Source organism: Micropterus salmoides, unplaced genomic scaffold (assembly GCF_014851395.1).
Source record: "Micropterus salmoides isolate LMB-PRFRI ecotype aquatic unplaced genomic scaffold, ASM1485139v1 Ms_hic_scaffold_6, whole genome shotgun sequence".
NCBI classification, from domain to species: Eukaryota; Metazoa; Chordata; class Actinopteri; order Centrarchiformes; family Centrarchidae; genus Micropterus; species Micropterus salmoides.
In genome coordinates, this window is record NW_024044348.1 from 35,904,076 (window position 1) to 35,931,164 (window position 27,089).

The 27,089-nt window shown below is 38.3% G+C and overlaps 1 protein-coding gene across 1 annotated transcript in view; it reads left to right on the forward strand.

The window, feature by feature from the left end:
• The window catches only part of si:ch211-186j3.6 (neural-cadherin), a 298,231-nt gene that overhangs the window by 73,753 nt on the left and 197,389 nt on the right, over window positions 1–27,089 (forward strand). The window contains exons 2-4 of the mRNA XM_038700849.1: window positions 18,362–18,559; window positions 21,122–21,347; window positions 23,143–23,347. Of these exons, the coding sequence (XP_038556777.1) occupies window positions 18,362–18,559; window positions 21,122–21,347; window positions 23,143–23,347 (629 nt within the window). The remainder of the gene's footprint in view (window positions 1–18,361; window positions 18,560–21,121; window positions 21,348–23,142; window positions 23,348–27,089) is intronic.

Here is a 27,089-nt window from a genome sequence, read left to right on the forward strand (position 1 = left end):
AACCTGAACACAAAACATTGTGTTTCTTACTTCTCATGCCATTTTCCTTCATCTGTTTTCTTCCACTGTTGCCTCTTGGTCCCATTGCAGCTTTAGTAAGAATCACTTGGAATTCTGTTGATAATGGAAACCAAGACATGTCTAAAAGCAGGTAATCTGTCTTCTTTTTAATCTTACAGTGATTTCAGTGGCGATTAGGTGAGGTTTTAGGTTCCTGCTGACAGACCAGATAAAAGACTAAAAGCACATCAGTTGAAAGGATCAAAAGTGTTTGTTGTTGGATATTTATGCACTGATTTACTGGACCCAACTTGCAGAATGCACTGAACACTTGAAAGACTGAACGCATCAGCCGTCACGAATACTTCAGATCACCTGCAGCGCAACAAATATTTTGCCAGTGTGTGTGATCATAATGTCCCTGTCTGAAGTCCAAGACTGTCAGCTCCCACTGGGGGCTTAAAGGATTAGTTTATCCAAAATTTAATAAAATAAACATATTTCCTTGCTTGTTTGTTAGTTGCTAGAAAGTTTTGGTTTTGTCCACGTTTTGAGATACCAATCTTTGAGATTTCTAACACCACCCCAATATAGCTGAGGTGAATGGAATTCCATTTGAGGTGATGACACAGCATTGAAAAATCTCATTTAAGGGGAATCAGCAGTAACATCTTATAATAACAGTGTCCTAGTTACTCCTGATAATCCACAAAGCACAGTCAATAATAAAACAATAGCTTGTACTGGAACTACTTTTTGCCAACCAGATATTCCCTTTACAAACTATTAACAGTATGTTCTCTTTTTTTCCCAGTATAGTCTTTCTGATCATTTTTAAAAGTATTTTTACAATGGTGCTCAATACTGGAGGCATGGACCTTTGATGGTTATCTCAGAACCCCAGCACTTAAAATTAGACACAAGCGGTTTGCGTTATACAAGAGAGTAACTTGTTAACCCTTATACAATTAAAATACTCATTAAAATAAAGCTTTAAACATCAGCCTCTCACAGTGCTGTAGATGTTCAAGGATAGTTTCTTGATTTGAACAGTCCTGTCGTCTGACCAGCGTTGCATGTTTAAGAGCAATTGAATTAAGATAGAAAGTGTGCTAAATACATATATGTAATATGTAATACCTGCCGAGTGTTGAAGTAGGTGAGATGGTGTTTCTATACAGCTCATTTGCATCTGCTGCCAAGGTGTGGGTTTGCTGTTTGCTATAACTATTACAAGTGACTGAAGTTATTTTTTCCTCTTCCATTAACTCAAAAATAGAAAAAGAGTATAAAGCAAAGAGAAAAGAGATGTAATGTGTTCCAAGTCAATTTCTCCTTCGTCAGATTGACTTCAAAGCAACACGACTAATCCTCTCATGCCTGCTCATTAATAATCCGGTTAATAATCCGTTTAGCTGCTTTCATGCTGAGCTGTTTCTTGGCATTATGGTGCTGCAGAAAAGTGAAGGGAGGAGTTGTGGCATTTCACTTGAAGGTGCCCCCCCGTCCCCACCCCTCATTTAATGACAATAGGTGTCTATATCTGGCATACTTCACTTCAGCCAACACACACAGCCAAACACTTATGGTATTAAGGCCTCAGCAACACTTCATTAAATAAATATTGATTTCTTTTTATAGCTTGAAAAATAATGTGCATTGTACTTTGTATATTTTTTCCCTCACAACTGTGTGTGTATGTATATAAGGATACAAAATGTCCTACAGTCCAACACCTAATAAATAACTAGTTAAATGGAAACATAGAGAAAGCCTATGGAAAGTCGACATAATGACAGCTTTACCATGCACAAACACACACACACACACACACAGATAAACTCACATCATTCGTCTTTCTTATCTTTCTCACACTTGCTCTCCATCCCAGTTTCTATTTCACTCTGTGCTTTTCTTTCCTTTGCTCTTTCATTCCATTAATTTTTCTCACAGATGGAACTAAGCCAGCCTCAAGGTTTTGGATTGGAGTCCATATTACACGATGGCTTGAAACTGCCATTCCCAGTGAGCCCGAACCAGCGTGTTGCCAGATCCATCATGGTTTTATCTCTCATTATCTCTGAGACTCCCGGCCTCCTCTTCTAGCCTTCTGCAATTGCTGGAACAGAGTGTAGATGAGAGATGAAACAATTAACTCCCATTTTCTATAATCAACACTGAGAACTTGACAAGAGAGCCAGTAAGAAAGGGAGAATATGGAAATAATAGTTGTCCTCCCTCATCCAGCACTGTCTCTAGTCTCAGAGACCAAAAACAAAAAGTCTGCAGCTGCACATTGTGAATCAGAAAGATAGATGGTTAGCACCTCTGTAAACTATAAGAGGTCTTCTGTTGCCGTTTTAATAATATGAGTCAACTGCAATCCACCTATGGATCCATGCAACATCACGACTTCTACCTAGCTTCTCAAATGTGATGATTTGATATTTTTGTTTCATATATTTGAAAGTTAATACAATCTGCGATCTTTGGGTCCTGGACTGTTGGTCGAGTAAAACAAGTGCAAAAAATGCTGCAGTCTTTTAACCAAAAGGTGGGTCTCAAAACTGGCCAAAGGGGCAAGATTTCCATTAGTTTTGTTTTTTTTCATCATCACCTAGGGAGGACAAATGTGGGCAGCTAGCAAGGATGATCTGCCAGCTAACAGTAACTTTATCACAAGTATTTGTGGTTGTTCACTATTTGTGTTGTCTGATATTAGTATGCTGCTGACTATAGCTGATTAATATGCTGAGCTTGCAGCTTAACTTGCTGTTAAATTGTTTCTATAGCCAAACTTTACCTAAGTTACTGGAATTTTGTTGGTCATAGGCAAGCCGGCTGTGGTGCTGTTCTTCTAATTTTTTGCACTCACATTTAGTTTGCTTTAAGCTTCATCCACTGTTATTCTCTGCCTTAGTTCCCCTTTGTAAATTGATTTATTGGAAAAGAAGGCAGTGCTGGACTCAAACCAGGTGAGGAAACCTTCTACCTGGCAGCAGCTTGTAATGGAAAAAAATGTATCACAAGCATCTTCGTTTTTGACAGGCACTGCTGCAGTGCAACAAACTCTACATTTGACCTTGTCACCGGAAATTTAATGGCAAAGATTTTCCTTGCAGAAATAAGTGTTAGTTTAGGTAGGCTATATTTATACAATTATAAAAATGTAGTTGCATTTTGGCTACAAAAATCTGTGTTTGGTAACTAGATGAACAAGGAAGAAAAACTTTGATTGAGCAAGGAAGAAAACTGATGGGATAGGGTTAAGATTTTCCCTGTCAGTTGACATTTTACTGTTAGCAACAAGGTTAAGCTCACAGAGTTTGAAATGGCAACTGCATCAGCCTGCCTCCCTCCAAGCACTTGGCCCTGTCTGAACAGCTGCTGCTTTCTAAACTTTAACTAAAATATGCTGCATTTACTTTTATATGAACCTCTGCGATGCACTGAATGGTTAGGCAACTGTAAGAGAGATAGGAGACAGAAGGTTGTAATCCCTACTGAATCCCAGCACACCTTAATAGGATTTAGTAAAGCCAGAGATCATAGAGATTACCTCAGCTGAACTGTAAATTGACCTCCCAAGTATACGCACACATACGTTGACCTGAACTAGACTGTTCTTAGTTAATTAAGGGATTCCGCAATTAGGAGATTCTTAAATAGGTGACACATTGTCTTCCTGTTGTGCTGTGAGATGTTGCGGCACCTGTTGTTGTTGTTGCTGCTGTATGCTTAGGAATACCATTTCTGTGTAGTATAAGGCACACAAAGGGATAAGGGGTAAGTATAAGCAGAAATGTTTATTAAAACAGTCCATTGCTTACATTATGGAAATACCTGTTACGCTGTATTTATCACAATTACCAACATAAGAAATCCATATGCAAAAGAGAAAATGGCCAAGACAGCCCGGTGGCGAAGGATGGTCATCCAGGTTATCTTTTTGACGTAAAGTAAGTAAGCAGTAATTAATCCAAAGTAACCACAGAAATAGAATACAGTACAACACCATATTATTAACGACAACACTTCAATTCTGAATGAACCACATAATCAGTACTATGTAACATCTGTCCATACAACACGCCTTCCAAAACAGGTAGATTTTCAATTGTCCCAAAACAACATATAACCGTTCTACAAAACGATATGTGTCCGTTGCAAAGTACCACAACATATATGACCATTCCCCAAAATGACATATATGACAGTTGGAAAGTGGCCTACCAGTCCAGCGACTGAACCTTAAGTAAGTCGTATGACATTACACATAGTTAATAAATGGTTGCAGTTTGGTTAGGTTTAGGCAACAAAAGTACTTGGTTAGGGTTAGGGGCGTTAAAAGTTTTGAAATACCGGCCCTTGAGTTTCAAGACTAATAGCTTCTAACTGGAGCAACAGACCACAGTCCGTAAACAATAGCTGTCACAGTTGGTGAGACCAACTGGTAAGTAGAGTAATCTCAGGAAGGGATTGACCAATTATTGGCTTTGTAAGGCTAATACTAGGTCTTTGTAATTAACAGAAAATGTATCCTATTAGTTTGTTTGATAAATTCCTTCATACAGACTGTCGTCTACCGGAATGGAACAAAAGACAGATAAAGTTTTGGATTTGAGAATAAACACATACTATTTGTTCAATCACGTGAAACATTCCCGTGTAATACAATCTGACAAGTGAACGACCAAGAAAACTTCACCAGGGCACGACAGGAAATATTTGGCCCTTGAACTGCTTAATGCTTTAGTATGTTCACCACCCAGTAGCTATCTTTGTCTGTGAGCCATTTGTTGCTGGGCAGGTTTTGTACAGTGGGTTTATCAGAGCTTTTTCACACAGATTTCTGCTGTGTCTGGAAACAATGCGGATGAGAGTGATGTTACTAAACCAGAACAGTGAAGATGTGGGCAATAAAACCAAAACAATGAGTTGAAAGATGTTCAAACGCTACTTAGAACTGAGGGGAACTACAGACAGGTGTTTTTTTTCTTTGTCTTTTAAATTACATATCTGATCCATTGCTAATATATAGATATTGATTGGTGCAGCTGAAATTTCACTTCAATATTGGCGGAGTGAGGATTTCCAATTATCTGTGATGAAAGAATAAGCAGAAAAAAACATTGGTGAGCCATTTGTATCATTTGCAATTAGTGTTAGAACTAACGCATGATTTACTCTCTCTCTCTGTGTCTCGATCTCTCTCTGTCGGTCTCTCTCATCCCCTGGTTTAATTGGCATTTCCATGTAAAAATGTGACAAAGTCACTAAGTCTGCGGCAGCTTCCATTTAAACAGATTATGGATGGAACAGTTACCAGTGACAGCCAAATAGCCCTTTGTAATCCTCACAGAGGACATTTAATTAACTGGCCTTCTTCTCTATTCTCTCTCTTGCCCCCTCTTTTCTCTCTCGTTCTCTGTCTTTATTTATTTCTTTTTCTCTCTCAGTCTATTTATTTATTTTCTCTTGTCTCTTTTTTGTCTCACTCCATTTGTCCCTTTAAAAAAAAATGTCAGTGCATATAGAGGACACGCACACACGCACACACACAAACCTGCGTGCGTGCACACACATACTGACATACTCACAGTGTAGGTGTTGTCAGGTATAATGAAAATCTTCTTCAGAGGCTAAAAGAGTGGAATAGTTTGTGCTGCATGTTAACGCTAAATGAGAGACAGAGAAAAAGAGAAAGGGAGGGGGGGGTGCAGTGAAATGATTTGCATTTTATGACTTCACTACTGCCAAAAGAATAAAAGCGAAATATTGAGAAAAGAGGTAGCAGAGTCAGAAAGGTGCTGATTGGGGTCATCGGAGGAGAGTAGAAGAGGTGTCTGTGTCAGCTGTTAATTGCGCTAGATCCTCAAGCTCCATCAGTGTCGGGTACACAGACACATGCACACTTCTACATACGTGTGCGATCACATTATGTAATAACCTAAACATGCAGTTACATATAAACATGCACAGATAAACAGATTCATGTGTTATACTCCAATAAAACAAAGCCATCAAAATACAATCAACACAGAAGTAGCAAAAAAACAACAGCAATAATAAGTACTTCCTTAGGCTGGTAAAAATTTGGGCAGAATACCTCTTTTAGTTGACATTAGAGACAGGTGATGCAGTCTTCTTTTGGCCCATTGTAGATCCCAGTCTATTTTTAACTAGTCCCAGTTTTGAAAAAGAAGGCTCCTGGCATTGGTTACTGGCAAAGTCAGAAATAGCTGGAGTGCTACATCAACATTTGGAAACACTGTTTCCTTCCTCTTATAAGTTGCAGTATTGACCTTGCTGATGTGAATTGTCCAATTTCATTCACATAATCGCCCTCCAGATCACCTGCATATTTCTTCTGGAGATTAGCCTCTCCTGTATGAAGATCTTGTACAGGGATGGATTGATTATTGTTCAAAAATCCAAAGGCAGACGCCAACCCAGTTCTGCTACAAGTCGATCTATGACGGCAGTAAGAACTGTTGCTTTTGAACTTGTCCCAGCCTGCTTGCTCACAGTCAGGTTATAAGATGCTTCTTTTTCCATGTGCCTGTGTGTCCTCTTTGTTGTGTTGGGACTGAGCTGAAGACATTTTTGCATTACTCTCAAAGTTGTCAAAATCATCCTGTATGCTGGCCACATAATCAGTGAGCTGATCAAATCAACAGCATTTCATACATCCAGTTTAACTGCCTGTAGAGCAGTACTAGTGTTGTGAAAACTTAATAAGGCACCCATTTTCTTGGCACAGTTTCACCATTTGCGAGTTTCCTTTTAAACAGGGTTTTGGAAAAGTACCTCTTTTGCTGTTTGTGTTATCTTTCTGAGGCTGCGACATCTGAATGAGAAGAAACCGAATCAGATCGAGCTTTATTGCCCAGTGGTATTTTACACGTATGAGGAATTAGCTTTGGTGATAAGGTGCTACACGTAGACAAACATCCAGTTGACATAAATAAATATAAAATTCAGAAAATAAATAGATGATGGTTATAAAAGACCAATTGTGCAGAAAAGATGTTTATTTATTGTTCTGACAAGTTTCAGGTCCTTTTTTTGACCCAGTTTGTCCTCATATGCTCATCAGTTTTGTCCCAGCATGCATGATCCGAGAAGGTTCTGTGGCCGCTTGTGCCCTCTCTGCAGCAACAGTTGAGGTTGTCATGGAGGGATTCGTGGTGTTAGAGTCCTCATCTGAGTGACATGGTTGTGGTCATCTTAGCTGGTGTTGTTTCAACTGCACCAATGTTAGCTGGCAGTCCTGTTGTGGATCTTTATGTTGTTGTCAACTAGATGAAGATATGGCAGCCGTGAAATACCCAGTCAATTAAGGGATTGTGTTCAGTAGATCTTGATCACAGTTTTTTGGGGGGGTTGTGCTCCACTAGCAGATTTTCTTCTTCTTCGAGCATTTTGCCACTATTCTGTCCATTAGGAGTGATGTATTATTTGAAAACTAAACAGCCCAGGCCACGTCAACCCCAACGGCTGCTTAATTTTTTTATATTTCTTATGGGCCAATCCTCCAATCCTCTGGCCAATCCAGGACACCTGCACACACGGGGCCCCTACGCTGCAGCCTATGCATTAATCTGCTCCTGAACGTGCGTGTCACCAAAGGTAGACATTTGGCATCATCAGATCTGACCTTTCAGCACAGAGTGTGCTACTGGGAGTAAAGAAAGCTTCAACTCTGCAGGAAAGATCTGAGTTTAAACAGAAATGAAAAGACAGGGTTGGTGTTAGCTAAGGTAGAAAAAAAGTCACTGATGGTTGACTATTCAGGATAAGCAACAAGTAACATTTGGAAAAGTGGAGACCAAAGAGGCTCAGGCCAGATAGTGTTTGAAGAATTGGGTTTTATTTGTGTTCAAAGATGGGGAGGAATTTTGCTGTCCTGGGTGTCAGACGTTTAAGCAAATATAAATATATGTGGTGAGGAGTTTGCACACCTTATACTTACTTCCAGCCACACACAGTTTTGTAGAGCCAGTCGAGTATAATATTGGTGAAGTGGAAATGAAAACTAAGACGAGAGACATAATACAATATGCAACATTGTTCTTTTAGGTTGTGAGGCACTGTCTTCTTTGCAGTCTACACGTCTATCTACAAAATGCCAATCGGGCACATTTATAAGCTTCAGTTAATTGCTTTTGAAAACTAAGTGTTCTTTTTTTGCCAGAGAAATGAATGCTTATTATAGTGAAATATGATAATGAATATTAATGAAAAAAACACATTAAATCTGTGATTTTATGAACTGAATTAAAGACTAACTTTCTGACATTTGACGTTGTTGATGGTGGTGGTGATGTCCCCATCGATGATGGCTTGCAGGTACATGTGTGATGAATTAATGACACTAAGGCTGCTATAATTTGTCTAAGTAAATGACCATGAAAGTGGATGGATGCTCTGTGTTTAATTTTTAAGGTCTGCAAACATCAGACACTTTGTGAAACTGCACATAGACTTTACTTTTCTTTTATCACCACGTTTGCAGACAGGTGGAGCAGACAAATGTTAAATGAAATAATTTAAGGGCAAATGTACATCCATGTATGGCTAACTGTAGAAATCAGTGGAGTGGAAATCCAGTCACAGTGAAATTGTACTCACAATTTCCAATTGACTGAGATGTATTAAACAGACACAAAGAAATCCATACACTGAACTTTTCTTTTGAATCCACACAGTTTTATGTATCTGGGCCCTGGTGTTAACTTATAACTGATTCCATTACATGACTGCAAGAACAGGATAGTGTTTCCTACTGGTGAAATAGAAAATCACCATTAAGGATGCATGAAACTTGAAAACTTCAGAAACTTGAAATATAAAGACATTTTTTTTTTTTTTTTTTTGCAAATTAAAGATTTCCATATTTATTTATTTTGGACCAAAAGTATAGAAATTATGGATAACCTTGTTTGTAAGCGATAATCAGAAAACTGATTATTTTGTAAAACATAGCTTATGTCTTTAGGTGGGGTGGGAGTACCATATGGATCAACTTTGATTCACTGTCTCCTGAATGGTTGGTCATTCTGGTTAATCAAAGTGAGATGATTAGAGATGCTGAAAAAGACAGAGAAGCAGATCAGACGGAGAGAATTGAAAATGGACAGGACCGCGTCGCATCGAGTAGATGTTGTAGATACAGCAATATAATGACAAACAAAAGAGGCAGAGCACAAACCAAACACAATTTCTTTTTTCACAGAAAGGAAATCTGTCAATATGAAGATAAAGGATAAAGGGTAAATTTTCATACAGTGAAGATGACTTAAATTTTTGTTTAACACAAGACATTACTTTGTTAATTACATTTCACTCAGCAATAAAAATGTGTATTATTATGGGAGTAGGGTAGGGTTTGGCATTGACCATCTTGCCACTATAGGGACTCTGCTATCCTTTCTAGATCTTTAAATCCATTAGTCATGTTATTATGAACAAAGTTATCTCAAATACATTTACACACAAAGTACTATAACTCCAGAATAAATTAACAGCCGAGTGTCAAACTGAGAGTGTCTTTTAGTACAAGAAAGTACAAAAACTTTCATGAACTGAAAACAGATTGTTAAAGCATCAAAGCTCTTAGACTACACACAGACAGCACCTAAAAACTAGTTCACGGCTAATTGAATGTACACAGTGCACTGGATATGATTCGCATCTATCCTGATTGACAGGTTGCTATGGAAGCAGCTTGTCAATGACAAGGTAGCCACACAGTAAAGCAAATCCTGCTTCATCTTTTTTACTCTAAATGGGGACCATAATTACAATTACAAAATGAACATCATGGTATCTTGAAGAAGACTTCAAACTAATAATTGAGACCATAAACTCATAAAGAAAGTGTTTACTGATGAAATAAATCAGATGAGAAGTAGGGAAATTTTCTCATAAGCTTACATACAAATGGACTTCATTTTACAACCACTGGTGTTGCCCCCTGCTGGCCATTAGAAAGAATACAAGTCACTTCACAATTGGCTTCACTTTTTAGAGGTTGCTGCTTCATCGTAACAATAAGACTGAAGAATAGAAAATTGAGATCACAACCCAAAATATTTATCTGGAGAAATGTATTGCGGTTCTTGGTGCAACAATCAAATAATATCTCTTGGGGAACATATGAAAACATAAAATGGATTAGTTAAACAATTAAAACGCTGTAAAACGGACGCTGTTTGGTTAGCTTAAGGCAACAAAACTACTTGGTTAGGTTTAGGAAACATTGTGGGGGAAATAAATGATGAGTAAGGTCCCTTTGGGTGCAAGAAGTTAATTTATTCCTGATCCTGGTGCTTCAGATCATTAGACACTACCATACAGCACCAGTCTCTGGCATACTGGACTGTGACATAGCTTTTGATTATTCAAATTCTGGTTAATCAAACCACATTCTAACACTCTCTCATATAGGTGATGAGCTGCTTCTGAAACTCCCCCATGCGACATTGGAACCAGGTGTAAACATAATGGAGCAGATGGCAGGGTAAAGATAAAATAGTAATCTTACAGAAATAAAAAGCTCTCCAAAAATAACAAAATAACACTGATTTATTACAATAAATGAAAAGCAGAAAAATAATTTCTTTTACGGTAGTAAAGTACAGAAAGTTAACCTTAAATACTCACACTTAGCAGTTTTCTGCGTCTTAATCTATGTTTTTATCTCTCCTCCCTTTCCAAATGGCATATTCCAGTGTTTCTAAAAGAACAACCAACACACCCACTAACTGAAACAAAATCAAAATCAGTAAAATCAGTATTCTATAGTATAATGTTTATAGTATTCTATAGAGCAGAAGCATAAGAAGCTTTCTACCACTGTAGTGAGTAAAAACTAAATCACAGCCCGTTAGCTGACTCAAGGTCACGTCCTTCATCCTCCTTTACTTAATACTATGAAAAATGTTTTTATCATGATTATATCAATAATCTAATGTTGATCATTCTATCACATTATTCGTAGCACTATACAATCACCACCAGTCTAAACAAAATCATTAAAGTTGGACTGGACACACTAGAAATCCTTAACAGTAAAATAAATTACATGAAGCAAGCTACTTATTTATAATGAGATACGTGAATTTCCAGATCACTGGATCGAACCACACTGCGGTGTTAGTGTTAGAAGTGTTAGATTTAAATGCCGGTATTGTTTGGAAAGCGAGGGCAATGCTGCTGCAGGAATAATAACGGCTTCACTTTGTACATCAAACCACAAACTTGAGGGGTGGTGAAACAAGTTTCCCAGAGGTGAGACAAAACGTACTTCGACAGAAAAGCTGGCATTTTTCGGCAGTGTAAATAAGTTGATGATCAAACTCACCATGTAACAGTAAAGTTGAGTATTGCAGAATTTTAATGCTCCTTCTAGCATTCAATAGATTTGAGGGCTGACTCAGAGGTTAACTATAACTGGTAGAATTTGCTGGAAGCTTTTTTCCAAACAGCCTTCATAGAACCATAGACTTCTATGGTGATAATCAGAGCTCAAAGCAGAAGTGTTAGAAGTTGTTTTATTGACTTGACAGAATATGAAATGTCAGTAAGGAAAGGAGGAAACAGTCATCCACAAGTCAATATGAATAAAAATACAATGGCATCAAAGAAAATAGTAATAGTCATTCAACTAGCTGGTTCTCTACACACTAATATTCAGACATGCTTTATGGCATGACATTTTCAGAAACAGAGATCAACAGGGTGAAGTTAAGCTCTTTCTATCTGTCTCTTTATAAACTTTTCAATATAACCTAACTACAGGGCAGTTTTCAGTTTTGAAGTTTGTCAATGTCTTTCTGTAAAAGTAATGGAAATATGCTATAAGGCTATATTAAAATTCTTAAGTTTAAATATGAAGCAGAGATTTCTTTTTAATTTCGAATAAGAAGTGGTCAACGAGGTGACCTGTGTAGTATCCAATACTTGGGTAACAGTATCATAACAGTAACATAACAGTTCAAAATAGCACTGTAGCAGCAGGGCAGAGGGTCAGTGACCTTCTACGGGGAGAGCAGTGATGGGTGGTTATGTAGGGACTGAACCCTTCTATAGAATTTGACCTCTAACCCCTTGTTTTGTTACCTCAAAATAGTACTGTACCCTTCTATGGGTTTGATCTTTTACTTTGCAGACTCAAACCCCTCTATGGTACCTAACAGATACCTAAACATATCCTATATAAGCTTTGTTTGATGTACAGAGAGACAGAGTGGCCATCGGGCTGGGTCACTCTCCAAGCTGCTGCAGAGCTTGTAACTGAAAAAAAATATTTGTTGTTTTTTATTTGCTGTGAAGCTGATGTTAAATTAAGTGAAGATTGACTTAATAAACTTTTATGATCAAGAACAGTGTCAAGCGGGTTTCCTCCCAACACATCATCGCAGCATTATTGTTTGGACACCACACCTGAATAGATCTGACATCCCAGTTTGAGATTCTGGAGACATTGCTCAAAAGAACCTATTTTCATAGATGGAACATAAAACAGTTTTCATAAGCCATCTGATTTCTTTGATTTATCTAGTAGAGTCGGACACTATAGGAAAATCAGGCTATTTCCAGCACTGAATGTGATACCACTGTTGCAAAACTTGTTTTTCAGACTTACTGTCTCCAGTATTAAACGTTCTACATTTAGCTTTTAGTTGTAAACGAATCGTTGATATTGACACTTGTCATGATCAATGATAGCCTCTTTGAGATGGCAGTGGTATTGAGTGTCCTAACATATCTCAAAAGTAAGATCCCATTTTCTATCAATCTCATTGTTTCTTGACCTAAAGAGGCATCAAGTGTTTTCTCTTTGTATTAATTAAATAGATAAACAGATGGGACATTTTTCTAATAGTAATTCACTTCTTCTATTATAAATTGCTCTTACCACAAAGCCTGAAAGCTTGCAGGGGATCAAAGTCGGTTTACAGGACATACAGAGCTGCCATGATCCGAGTAATTGGAGAACAGAGAATTATCCGGCTGGTATTTTAACAATGAAAAAATTTTAATTTTTTTCTGGTTCCAGCTTCTCATATCTGAGCACTGGATCATTTTCTTTGTCATTCATGATAGTTAACTGGATCTCTTGTTAATACCTTTTGAAAATGTTCTGACATTTTATAGACAAAATTATAATCGATAAAATAATCAGCAGATTAATTGATAATGAAAATAATTATTAGTTGCAGCCGTAACAACATTTGTGAAAAGTTATATAAAACCTTATGTGGCTCCAGAGGAAGCCGCGTGAAATCTGATAATTGCCTCATGGGATGTCACTTGAGCATCAGTTGAAGACTACAGTTTTGTAAATTACAACACATCCTCATACCTAAACGACAGAATAAGTGAATTTCCGATTGTCCCAAAACAACATATAAGACCATTTTCCCAAATGACATGTATGAACGTTGTAGCAAGTACCAGTCCAGCGACCATAAGTGCGGTACCTAAGTCGCCATGACAAATATCACATGATGTTTACCATGTGGTAACTGTGAAATTGTTGTAGTTTGGTTAGGTTTATGCAATAAAACTTTAAAGGGGCCATGTGTAGTTTTTCAAGAAATCACTTATTAATAAATCACTTTTTTTACTTCCTTTTTGTCTCTTTTTATATTATGTTACTTGACTTCTTCAGCTACTAGAGGTCTCATCCTGGATCGAAATAAGCTGCTGCATAATCGACCGCTATGGAATGTTTTCTGGCGAGGAAGGGCTGGAAAACAAATAAAAGATCGAGGCCAGAAAGTAAGTTTATCATAGCTGTCTCCTCATCTCTGCTTGAGGCTAGCAGCGTGATGCTACAATAGCTGCTACTAACATAACACACCCAAATCTCCAAACAAACTGGAGTTATGGGTAATTGTGAGGGACCAAGCAGTTAGGCAAGAGGAGTCACAAGAAAATTTCAAAAGAAAGGGTTTTTATTTTCCCAACAAATCATTACAACAAAACAAAGATAAAGTTTGGGCCCATAAACGAGGTCAAATAAACAGACTGTAACTAAAGTTCTGAACATAACAACGCAAAAATACAACTGACCTACTACAAAAAAAACAAAGGGGAATTTGTACTGGCTGATGACACACAGGGGGAGACTAACAATAACACTACTACATAAAGTACAAATAACAGCAAACCGACTAAACACTTATTCCAAAAGAAATGTAATCTTACTTAACATTAACCAAACAAAAATACTCGATACAATATAAATCAAAGCTCAAAAAATAACAAGCAGTGGTAGTATCCAATTGGACCTCCTCCCCTATAAAGCAGCTCCTTCTCCAGATGCCACCCTCCAATCAGACTGTGTGAATCCTTCCAGGGTGTGGAATCCCTAACACTGGTAAACTCAAAAGAAAGTGGTTATAAAAACAGAAAGACCACAAGTAACTAATTGTGCGCGCTCACCTTTGTACAGTCAACTAAATAAAGTAAATATGTAAATAAAGCATGTATGTGAAACAAACCAAGTGACCTGTATGTTATTTGTACCTAAATAAATTTTTGCATCAAATGTATAATGTGTCTGACAGCATTTAAACCAATCTTTAGGAAAAATAAACTACATGTTTACACAACAGCATAAACTAAGGAAAAGTGTAAGTGCATGAGGTTACTGCTTTTAAGATGTGGCCATGGTTGTGGCCATCACAGTAATGTAGGCACCAGATTTTGACAAGTGCAATTGTTTGAGTCCAACAGTGTGAATTTGGTGGATTACTCAAGGGTTTTGTTGCTTTTTTGTGCTGTGATGCAATCCAACAGATATCTATCCAATTCTGAACTGGTGGAAAACGATGAAAAACTGAATTGCAGAGACCTGCAAAAGCTGTTATTATTGTTTGTCATGAGAAATGGTCTTTTGTTAATAATTACACAAACATCTCTAAATTAATATGGTTGTGGCTATTGTGCTAAAAAGCTGCGTACTAGAGTCTGGCATTATGACCATATCTGAGGTGAGACAAAAATTTGTCATTTGTGAAAAACTACCATACAATTTATAAAGTGGCAGGATGGCAGCCATACATACATATTAGTTGCTGCATTGAACTGCAGTAATTACTGAAGCCGAGATGTTTGCACATGTGCTTTTCCTATAATGACCATTCAAAATGTCTGCTATGAAAAGGTCAATGGAAACGTGTGAAGGTTTTCCAGCTTCCAAAGGCAGACACAACAAAGTTTGCTTTTCCAATAGAAAATTGCAACTTTTATCCAACCTTGACCACAGTATCTGCTCTGATCATGACAAAAAGCCATTAACACGAACAAAAAGCAGCAAACACAACCTCCATTTTTCATTTGTGGTGTTTGTGCTCGGAGAACAAGATAACAAGAAAGCGTTTTGAGAAAAACATGTAGCAATGCTTGGACTTGCAACCTATTGGAGCAAATGAGGTCGGTGGGCACGGAAAAGCCTTCTGTGGCACTATTTGCAATTGCAGGTCCCACTGTTTCTAGGAATTGCAACATATCATTAGATCCAGTGAGATGCATTAGTGTGAGGGATGGCAATAGCAGCGAGCTGTATCTCCCTATGGTCCTTCATTAGCCACTAATCCACTGATGATCATTATTAGTGAGAAAGGGGGGTGTGTGTTTGCTTGCACTTTTGTGTCTGCAAGATGCATTTTGGCATAGTGCTCTGTATATTAGCCCGTGATTTATTATCTGGGTAATGCTGTCCCTTCTTCCCCAAAGCTGCGTTGTCCTTTTGCCAATTAATTTTGAATCTGTTACGACCACAGGGAGGGAGGGAGAAAGAGAGAGTGAAAGAGGGGGGAGAGAGAGAATCAACAAATACATTGGTTGAACCCCAGACTCAAGTGCAGTGCTATATTTTTTGTATGATGTGGCTGGTTAATTTCGCTCTTCTGTCTTCTTTTGATGTCCGCTTATGTTTTTCTTTCCTTCGCTCCCTCTCTAATGCCATTGATTTATGCAATTGCTTTCTTGTTGTTTTTCTTGTTCTTTCTCTTCCTAATTCTTCCATCTTCCACTTTATGTTGTTCTGCTGTTTCTATAACAACCACAGGGTCAGCCTCTGTGTTTCGCTCTTAATCCTGTTCATGCGACACTCAACTCTTATTTTTACTGCTGCTTTCTCTCACTGTGCTATATGTTACTTGATTGCACCCTCTTACTCTGGAAATACTCTTTTTTTTCTCTCTTTTTCCCACTTATTTTCTTCTTGCTATCCACCTTCCATACGTTCATCATTTACTGTACAGTCATAGACACAAAGGCAGTTTCTTATTTCACTACTTGTATTTGTTCTCACTGCCAGAGAATGTAAAACATACAGATGGAGAAAATTCATCATCTGGACTTGCTGTTCAGCCAACTGTAAATGTAAGAGTAGGCCAATTACAGTGACACAATTTTGATACATAATCATTCCAAATAAGAATCAAACATTTTTTGAACCAAGACTGGCATAACTGAGAGCAATCCTCTGGTTCTAGTCCTGAAATTACTCCTCTGCTCCCCTGCTGCGACCAGCAAAGACTGCCGTGCAGCATCTTCTTTGTGCATTTATTTGTGTATCTGTGATGAGGTCTGTGTGGGACCTTAGGGTGTTTTGCCAGTGTCAATATGATTGCTGTTTACTACAGGTGCAGATATGCAGAGCCCTGATTATAATTACTAGTTGAAATGCAGAGGCAGCCTCTACTCAGTTTCTTCTTGATCGTATTTTCGTTTTCTGTTGTCCACATGACACATGCAGGAAAGAAATGAGAGAGATGACATGTCAGTGGAAGCCAGTGTAATTGAATAAGAGCAGTTGAGAAGAAACAGTTTTCAGAAAAAGTAAAATACCGCACTGTAAAAATACTAGTAAAAGTCATGCATTGAAAATGTTACTAAAGATTATTTTCATCATGGATTAACCTACTGATTATTTTATCAATGAATCAGTTGATTGTTCGTTTTTTTGTCAGTCAACTAATCGTTTCAGCTGCACAGGTAGCTTAATTTCTAATAAAACACATTTTAAAAGCCCTTCACATGGTCTGTGCAAAAATCTTAATTTGTAAAGTAAAGCTGTAAAATAATGGTAGTGATGTAAAATAATTGCAATTTTTTTCCCTCTGAAATGAAGTGGAGTAGAAATAGAAAGTGACATGAAAATAAAAGACTCTAATAAAGTAGAAGTTCCTCAAATTTGTACTTAAGTACTGTACTTGAGTAAGTGTACTACATATGAAGGACTGTTTCCACCTTATCACTTTGTCTAAAAGCAGGGTAAGTATGCATTAATATGTGGTGTAAAGTGCACCAATGCTACTGGTGGAGTAGGCAGAGAATTCAGAACACCCCAGATTGTATACAGCTGCAGCCAAAGATTATTTTCATTGACTATTAATCTGCCAATTATGTCCTCAATTGTCCATCACAATTTCTAATCCTGTCCACAGTAATAAATTTCTTATTTTGTCTGAATACCGGCCCAAAACACAACTATATTATATGACAAAGAAAGCTTGTTGAAATATTCAAGATTGATTTATCCAAATATGCTACTTTTTCTGTTGATTATCTGTCGCTAATTTATTTTACTGACTAATCGTATCAGTTTAATATTGCATCAAATGTTGTTTAGATTAGCGAAGGTCTGGTTGGCAACAGGGGAAGTATTACTTTAATACACTTGTGTCAGTGCCTACTTGACACAATATACTAGATCAAACAGTAGGTTTAAGGCCTCTGTAAACTGCTTTCTTCTTCTTCTTGTTAGCACTGGTTTGTTATCATTTATTATTTATTTTTTAGCTGGCAGCACTGTTACCTTGGGCCAGCTGGTCTGTACCGGCTGCTATGGTCTGTTTCCCCGGGCAGCACAACAAGTTGGAGTAAAACAATCAGCTATTGCTGGCTGAATGTCACATGGTTTGCTCTGCTGGAGGAGTTGTTGGGCTGACGTGGCGACTCTTCCTAATTTTATAAACATATTATTGTTTGGTGTAATGTAACTGTACATGCAGCATTGTATTTGTAAATTTGTCAAACACATAGCCTGCTCTGACAAAAATCTTAGCATGCTACAATATGGGAGCAGGAAGCCTTTGTCGGACACTGCAAGCTTTACTGTAAGCATAAAGGTTTTTTACCAGTACTATGGGGATTGCAATGTTGTGTTCCTCAATTTTAATCTTTTTCACAAAAAACAAAAAGATATTCCTTTACATGAACTTGAAATCACTGTACACAAACCTATCAGACAATGGCATCTGTCTTAAATTTGGTCTGCTTGTCATCATGATTAACCCTCTCTAAGCTGCCATTTCTCTGTTTTATCACTCTTCAGGTCCAGAGTGGTACTTCGTCAGAGTGGAGTTGACTGTGACAGATGTAAATGACAATGTCCCGGAATGGAGCATGGTTCCTGCTCCCTACCTCGCTGTGGTTTCGCCTGATGCCCCTGCAGGCTCGCTGGTCTACAAACTCTATGCTCAAGACGGGGATGAAGGCAACAATGGTGAAGTGGAGTACTTCCTGTCTGATGGTAAGTTTTTTTTTTTTTTCTTCTTTTCTACTGCATGTCCTATAGTTTAACATTTTGGGAATTTCTAACTTTGAGGTTGGGGTAGGTGGGTGAGTGCTAGGACCCTGGGGCCAGTTTCACAAAGATAGACTTCGACTGTGGTTTAGATACAGTAGATAGTCAGACTTCAGATAGAGATCTAAATCAGACCGTTGCTGAAGACCCTGACTATCTCAAGTAGGACTACACTGCAATGAATTCTGGGTAAAATAAGACCCTTTTTGAAAACCAAAAAAATGGCTGGATTGAGTTGGCGCATCCAACCACTCAGTGCAGTTTACACCAAAGGAAAACATGTGTTTGTTGAAGCAGTATAATAGTTATAGGGAAATTTTATTTGGAACATTTAGCAGAGAGTGTAGTAACAAAAAGAAATGCTTGATTTGGAAAAAAATTGTGATGGCAGTAAACAGTGTTAACCCTACCACTGAACGGACCGTCAAAGATGTAGATCCAAGAACATGGTACATGATGCCAAAAAAGAAATATTTCAGAGGAAATATCCTAAAACGGAAGGAGGCAGGGCTCAGTGCTTCAGCTAATTCCTCTGTCAGACTCAGGATAGCTTCCTTGAGTAAATGAAACCCTTTGCCTTTTTTTGATGTTTGTAATATAACTGATTGTTACTGGTTACCAAGGTAACATCTTAAACCTAAGTTAGCCTAAGGTTTCTAATTTTTTATGTCTAAACTTAGTCTGTCTTTATTTTTGTGAAACAGTCTAACTAAAGCTATGAACTATAGCTTTGTGAAACCGGCTCCTGGTCTGCTCATTCCGGTTCACGGGCATTGCATACTAGGACACACTAGAGTAATTCCTTACACATGTGCTTTTCCTGCTGCGACAAATCAAAATGTTTGACTGTGGCAAACAATATTTAACCCTGTAAAAGGCACCACTGGGTTTTGTATTTCAAATCTTTTTATTTAGGAATTAAATGAAAGAATCCATACAAACATCCCCAGATAAGTAAACAACCACAACAATACAAACACCCTCCAAACTCCACCCCGCCTAGGACTTCCTGTAATGTAATAGCGTTGAGGCATCCAATTAGTAATCAAGATTAACTCAACCTATGCTCTCATGGATTGGAGAAGGGGACACCAAATCTTATTAAAATGTTCCATTCTGTTAGATAAGACAAATCATTTTCTTTCCAGGTGCAACACCGCTGGGTTTGGAATCTAAAGCCTTACCATTTCAGCCTCTAGAAAGTACACACTTTACTAGTAATCATACAATACGCTGATATATTTACAAAACCTTTGAACACAGGCATTCACTGTTGGTGTTCCCATTAGTTTGCTTGGTTTTAGATGACCATTGGTGTGTATGATACAGAGGGTATATATGTATGATGATCAACACTTTTTCTATATGTTTTCCATGATGCTGAATCAAGCCTGTTTCTGTTGCTCCTTGTAATTTCAGCCTGTCAACCAGTATGCATTTCATGCACAGGTTGTTATTTTTCAGTGTGATGTAATTCATTTTCTCCACCACGTAAAATAATTGCTTTTTATATTGTCTGCCATGTAATGATTTCGTCTGCCCATTTTTGATTCTGTTAAACCACTGCCTATAAAGAGACGGTCTTCCAGTTTTCCAGGTGACAGAGAATGAACTGACATTAGAAATTAAAAGACAAACATAAACATTGATGTTGTTGTCTAGACTTTCAGCTGTTTGATTTGATGTAGGTTTAATTGTTTTGTGAATGCAGGATTGTGTGATAAAAGGTGTCCTATAAAGGTCAATTCACACCCCGACTCATCATTCACGATGACTTTTGTGAATGCAAAGTAGTCTCGTCTTACCCTGTTACGTTTCACACAGCTTATGAATGTTTTCAGTCACTCTGCATTTCACATCTCAATAACTTGAAAAACTGATTGTCCAGTCAAATTTATCACTTTATTGGCGCATGTCCAGTATGTAGTTACAATGTTTTGACAGCTCATGAAGGCAGCGGTACACAGCTGCTCGCCCTGCAGTCTTTTGCATTGGTTGACTATGAGCTGTAACCTAGGGAGGCTCTTAGGTGTCCAGGGGTTGTTATGTGCCTCAACATGAAACCACAGGAAGAGGTCTGGAAGAACATAATTCTTTGCATCTCTATAGTTTAATTTATTTGCATTGATTTCCACTATTTTGCTAATATCTGTGATTGAATGACATCACCTCTTACCTTTCTGTTCACAATATTTCCTTCACACTAGTTCTTAAGGCATCATTTTCCTTGCCAATGTGTTGGGTGTGGTTTATTGTGAACCTGCATTTGGATACCTTTTATGCTCTGGCCCAAGTACTGTCCCAAGTCTGTTATCTGTGTATTGTTTTTATTTAGATACCGTGTCTTTGATCTATTGCTCTTCCATATCTTTTCCAACAAATCCAGTCACTTTAATAATTATTTTAATTTTAATTAACCTGTGAGCATTCAAGACCCATGCAGATTCTTAAAAGAAATTAGAAATTAAACAAACTACATTAAATGTGGATTGTTGCTTTTATCTGCAGGTGGTGATGGTCGTTTTGAAGTGGACAGGAAGAGCGGCCATGTACGAACGACAGGCCTTCCCCTGCAGCGGGACAGGGAGTACCTGCTGACAGTGGTGGCTGCTGACCGGCTGGGCAGCCGCAGCGCCCCTGCCGTCGTCTCCGTGGTGGCTGGGGCCCGGCCGCCACAGTTCACCAACGCTTCCTTTACCATTGCCATACCTGAAAACACCCCTGAAGGCCAGCCGTAAGTTTAAATTTACACAGACAGGGATAGAAAAAAAAGCCTGGCCCTATCTCTGAAATGATCTCCAGAATATATATGTTGGGCATGTAAAACAAAATTAAGTATTTGTTGCCTGAAATTCTCCAGAAGTCATCTACATAGAGGGGTTTATATAGATTCACACACATCTGTGCACACATACATCTCTCTCCAACATTACTTTTCTACCACAGACGTGATGGATATCTAGTCCAGTGAACATTAGTTTTGCATCGCTTACAGGGCATGTTTGAAAAGATAAATTTATTGTAGGCATTTGATGTGCATACATAATATTTCTTTCTGTCTCTGGCTGTGTTAACACGTTTTACAGACTGCTAAATACATATCCATATTAAAAGCATGACACGTTTAGCCTTGAGCATGTGCAGCACATGAGTAAAAGCACTGCCTTCAAGTATTGATTCACACACAGACACACAGTCTCGTGTCTGACTAAAGTGGTACAGTTATGACTAGTGTCCTTGGATGGGTCCCATTATCCCCATCCAGCTTCTTTTATTTGACTGACACATGTGGCGAACGAATAAAGTGGATATTCCCGTCTGTTGTTGACGCTGATTTCATAGGGTCAGATAGCACGTTTAAATTGTAACAAGCACCGACTCAACTATAGCAGTATGCCCTCACCCCTAACCCTCTTACTGTACTCAGTGCTACTTCGGTTGAGACAGAAATGTGCTTGACTTTACTGTACTGTGCTCTTCTCTACCCTTCACTTTGCTCTTGGATACTTCAGACTACTCAATTCTTGTCTGCTCTTCGTTTACTCTACTCTTTCACTCTATTCTAAAATTGAATTGACTACTTGAGTTTGTGGTGCACCTCAACCTCTTAGTGACATCTCACCCATTTATTGGTTATTAGTGGAATTGTAACAGGATTTGATCGTAGTGTGTCGGAACACAGTTGCAAGTTGCACATTTGCCATGTCATGATAGAGTATTTTTATTTGGAAAATTATTTGTTATACCATGACACTGATTTCAACTATGTAGCCCTTGCGCTGTTCAGTTCTGGTCTGCTCACTTCTCCTTTTTATGCCACTGTACAGATACATATATTTTACCCAACCCCTCTCTTTTCTGTACAGAAATCGACTATAGTTGAGTCTACTTCATTCTACTCTGGTGAGGTCAGGTCTGCTCTGCATATGCACTTGACTCTTATCTATTTTGGTCTCTTGTAGTCAACTCTGGTTTGTCCTACTTGGCTCTGCTTTTAGGCCTGTTCCACCTCAGGCACGGTGAGTCATTTAATGTGTAGCCATTGTCAGCCACTGCTCAGGAGGTGGTACTAAATCCAAGTTCCGGGTAGGCTTACTCTGAGAGCAGCTCATTTGTAGCGGTCTCATTCACACTCGGCTCAATTTTGTCAACCTCCTACTGTGGGAGGGGCCCCGCTATGAATTTAATGATAGTCATGTTTAAAAGCTGTTATGTTAAACATGAAAGAGTATTAGTGCCATTTCACAACATTTGCCCTTGTGTTGCCTTTTTAATGGTGTGCATCCGAAGCGGTGGTGCTTTTTCAAAGGCGTATATCCAACTGTTCCCACAGTGGAAACTCAAAGCAGAACCTTGAATGAAAGCATTACAGTTTTTCAGTTAGGTTATGGGTCATCAACATCCTGTAGTGGAAAGGGTCTATTTGCTCTACGGAATTCTTCTCTCTCCCCTCTCTTTTGCTCTCGTTTTACCCCAGCCTCTACTGCACAGTACAGTGAATGATGTACTTTTTCTCCTTGTTTCCCCAGCTTCCTGGTCACACCTGCAGTGTCTTTCCAGAAAAAAACAATCAGCTACAGCCTTCTCATCAATCCCAGCAGTCTCTTCTCCATCTCAGCAGAGACTGGTGAAATCTGCCTGACTCGCCCTATTGACTATGAGAGCGACCAGCATCGCTACTTGCTATTGGTGCGAGCCAGCGAAGGCCTGGACAGCATGAGCAGTGCAGCAGAGGTTTGTGTGTATGTGTGTGTGTGTGTGTGTGTGTGATTGAATTCCAAGTCACATTTCCACCATCCAATATAATGACTGGATGGTCTTACAAGGTTGTCTTGTCAGGTCCGTTTGCAGAATACTGCAAACAATATCTGACAAGTCTTCAAATTAACAAGTCTTCTACCAGTGGGGTGATGTCATTTACTTGTTTTTCATGCAGCACAGCTAACTTTGATCTGCTGAATTTCAAGCTATTGTCACTTACTTCTTGGGCTGAATTGTAGACTTAATACAGTGCTAGTTGGCTGGAAGACAGATGCTGAATTATGGTGAGCAGTGGTGATTATGATATAGCACTGCAGACAATGAAATTACAACTATACACAGTCATAACATCTCAAACTACTGTGTAGTGTCCTTGAGCTGGACATGCACTGAGGATGCTGAAATGCTGTTAGATTTAATTTTATCGATTTACAGCTGATGGTAACAGTTGTGATTGTTGCAGTTAAAATGATGGTCTGGTTCTTTGGCCTCCTGATCTCCTTTTTTATAAATGAAGGTATTTTCAATTTGTCAATGCTACATGGGTTGTTGTGGGACGCCGTCAGCCTGAGCTGATTGTAAAAGAGCCTTTAAATCCTGTATGAGTCCAGTTTTAATCTAAAAGTATTGTTTTCAGTCAAACCCAAATAGACGTGTCTGTCTGGAATGACTGCTCTGGAATTTCCAATGACTTCCTCATATTCAAGGAAGTGAGAGAGAACAGTGGCTGACAGCTGCAGGCATCGATGCATCTGGTCTGGTTTCCATCATTATTCTGGCCTCAGGCTAAAACTTGTCCTGCTGAACCATCTGTCCTCAACTGCCCCGGTGGACTACAGAGCACCAATGGCCTGTATGTAAAGGGAGGATGAGTTAAATTGTCTCAAAGAATACTTTTTATATGGTGCTTTACTAGACAGACTATTTGTAGTGAATAGAATTCTGTCTCAAACATTTTACTCGCCAGTACTGAGTGTTTAGTGTTCTTGATGAGCAGCGGGAAAATGGTGTAGCTACTCCTTAGGGATGTCACAATTTTCATTCTAAATAAAAAATCTATTGATTTCAATACACTAGGTTCCACGCTAACATTTTAGCACACATTATAGGAGACTTAATACTTTTTTATTTTTAGAATATGGTGAACATCAGATGAATCAAAACCAATAATACTAAAATACAGGTGAAAATGTATTTATAAATGACCCTTTCTTGACACCTCATTGACTGGAAAAAAAATGTTTTGTGAACAATATGTATTTCCTTAAAATTTGTAAAACAACAAAACAACAACCTTACATACACTGTAGCATACCCCATGTCAGCACATGCTAACATGCTAACGACAGTATAATGTGTATATTTGTGTGTATTGTGTATATTGTGTCACAGGTTTGGGTTGATTGGGTGTGTTTGTGTGTTTTTTCCTAAGTTTCATTCTGGCCTAGTGTTCTGATCTTGATTTACTGTCCGTGTTCCTAGCTTTTGTATTTGTTTTGTTAGTAAGGCAGTCATGCCATGTGTTATGATATCCTTCCCTGTATGTGTCTGTTAGCTTCACTTCCTGTTTTAGATCGTAGTTTAGTCTGCTCCGGGGTGTTTCTCAAAACCAAGAATGCAAAGAATGGACTTGTGTTCTTGGGGAGAACGTTCTTGCTAGTCCTTCTTAGAAGAATGGACTTGCAATGTCACAAGCACAAAAAACGCTGCTAACTGTTTGAGAGGATGCGTCCCCAGCACAGAGGCCGCCTGCATTGCTATAATTATTATAACAGGCATCCCCCAAAACTAAAAGCTCAGAATCGGGTTTATTGTGGGTTTTCACTTACCAAGATATATTTGCACATAAAGCACATAAGCAAATACTGTGACCACAACTCTACTGTACACTAGCAACGTAATGTCTAAAATAATAATAATAATAATAATAAATTATATATAATAAAGCAAAGACAGTGCCCTTTCATACTATTTCTGATAATTTTTTCCGAAGTTTCACAAGATCAGATTTATTTGCACATCACTATTTTTCTGTACATCATCCAGATGTCTCGTGATTTAAGTTAAAATCTTACAAAATTACTCAGAATGTAATGACAGAATAACAGCGGTATGAACGTTAAAACTATCATACAGCTGTGGGTCTTTCCTCTGCTGTTGTTGCTGGATCTGCTGTGTTGGCTGCAGTGGTCTGTGTGTCTGAGGGCTCCAAACTCCAACGTCACAACTCCAAAAACTTTTGAGCACATTTTAGATTCCCCATCATTTTTAGTAAAACTGCCAATATTTGACATCTACACAGCTGATTTCTCGCCTCAAACCTTCTCCGAAGTGGCTTCAGTGATGAAATAACGTACGAAAAATAGTGAATAAAACGTTCTGTTGTTGGCTTCTCTCTTGGCTTCTTTCCGCCCCTCGCTTGAATGCCGAAATGAATGCTGGGATATCTCTGCCGTCAAGTTCACACAAGTTACCAACCGATGCATCCTCTCGAAAATGGGCGTGTCAAGAACACTTCCGGGAATTTTAACCGTTCTTGCCAAAATGCAAATGCAAACCAAAATATGACGTTTCACAAGAACACAAGTACAGACAAGAACACAGATTGAGAAAGGCCCCTAGTGTGTGTTGGCATGTTTTACTTCTTGTGCTCGTCTCTGATTGCTTTAGTGGATTCACCTGTGTCTTATTAGTTGCTCCCTCATCTGTGTATTTAAGTGGTTATCTGTTTTTCATTCTTTGACAGTTCGTTGTTGATTTTGTCTCGTATATCAACGTGTTACATTCAGCAGGCAGCTGAACGTAACATATTGAGTGATAAGCTATAGAGGAATGTGGTGTTACCACTGAAGGTGAAATTTATAAGACAAGCAAAGTAATGCTTCACCCCAATTACATTCATGTATTCTGTAAGTTTAATAAAAGGATATTGCATGCTCATAACTGCCAAAAACTTCTTTAAATTCCTCAGTATTTTAGAAAACAATCTTCCTATGGATAAAATCAACAGTTTCACTGTGGGGCACGTATGGATGGATGTGATGCCACAGTAACTCCCTCCACAGTGGCAAACGTGCAACAGTCAGCGTCTTCCATCGGTGCACTCACATGGAAAGAAAGCACTGAAAACAGCTAAAATGGCAAAGAGCTGTTTTGCAACAGACTGCGCAAACTGATTCCAAAAGAGTTGAGACATATGTTTTTACTTACTGCTGAAGGCTAAAAAGAAAAAAAGAAAAATTTAGTGTTATTGTCTAAGGGATAGTGTAGCCTTGATTAACCAAGCACATAGTTTTGGGAATGAAACGTGTTGTCAAAATATTTTCACAAACAGCAGAAGTCCTTGTGAGTTTGTTATGATGGGCAAATCCTGCTTTAAAATCTAACTAGATCTGTACTGTATATTTTCAGGCTTTTAAATGTAATGCTACTTCCCTGGAGTTACAATGTATACAGTAAATACTTTATATACGAAGTAGTGAATGTGTTCCCGCATCTGTAGACCACTGCCCCTCTGGTACATTCTGAGATCATTGCTGATTGTAATGGCTTTTACTTTTTCATGATATTCATTTGTATGATTGTCACTGAATGGATTTGGATGGATTTTTTTTTTTTAATTAGCACAATTTTATAGTTACTGAATTATTACAGTTTTCTTTACAATTTTAACTGAGGAGCTGTCTTTTATCTGGACTTATGGCGTGAAATGATC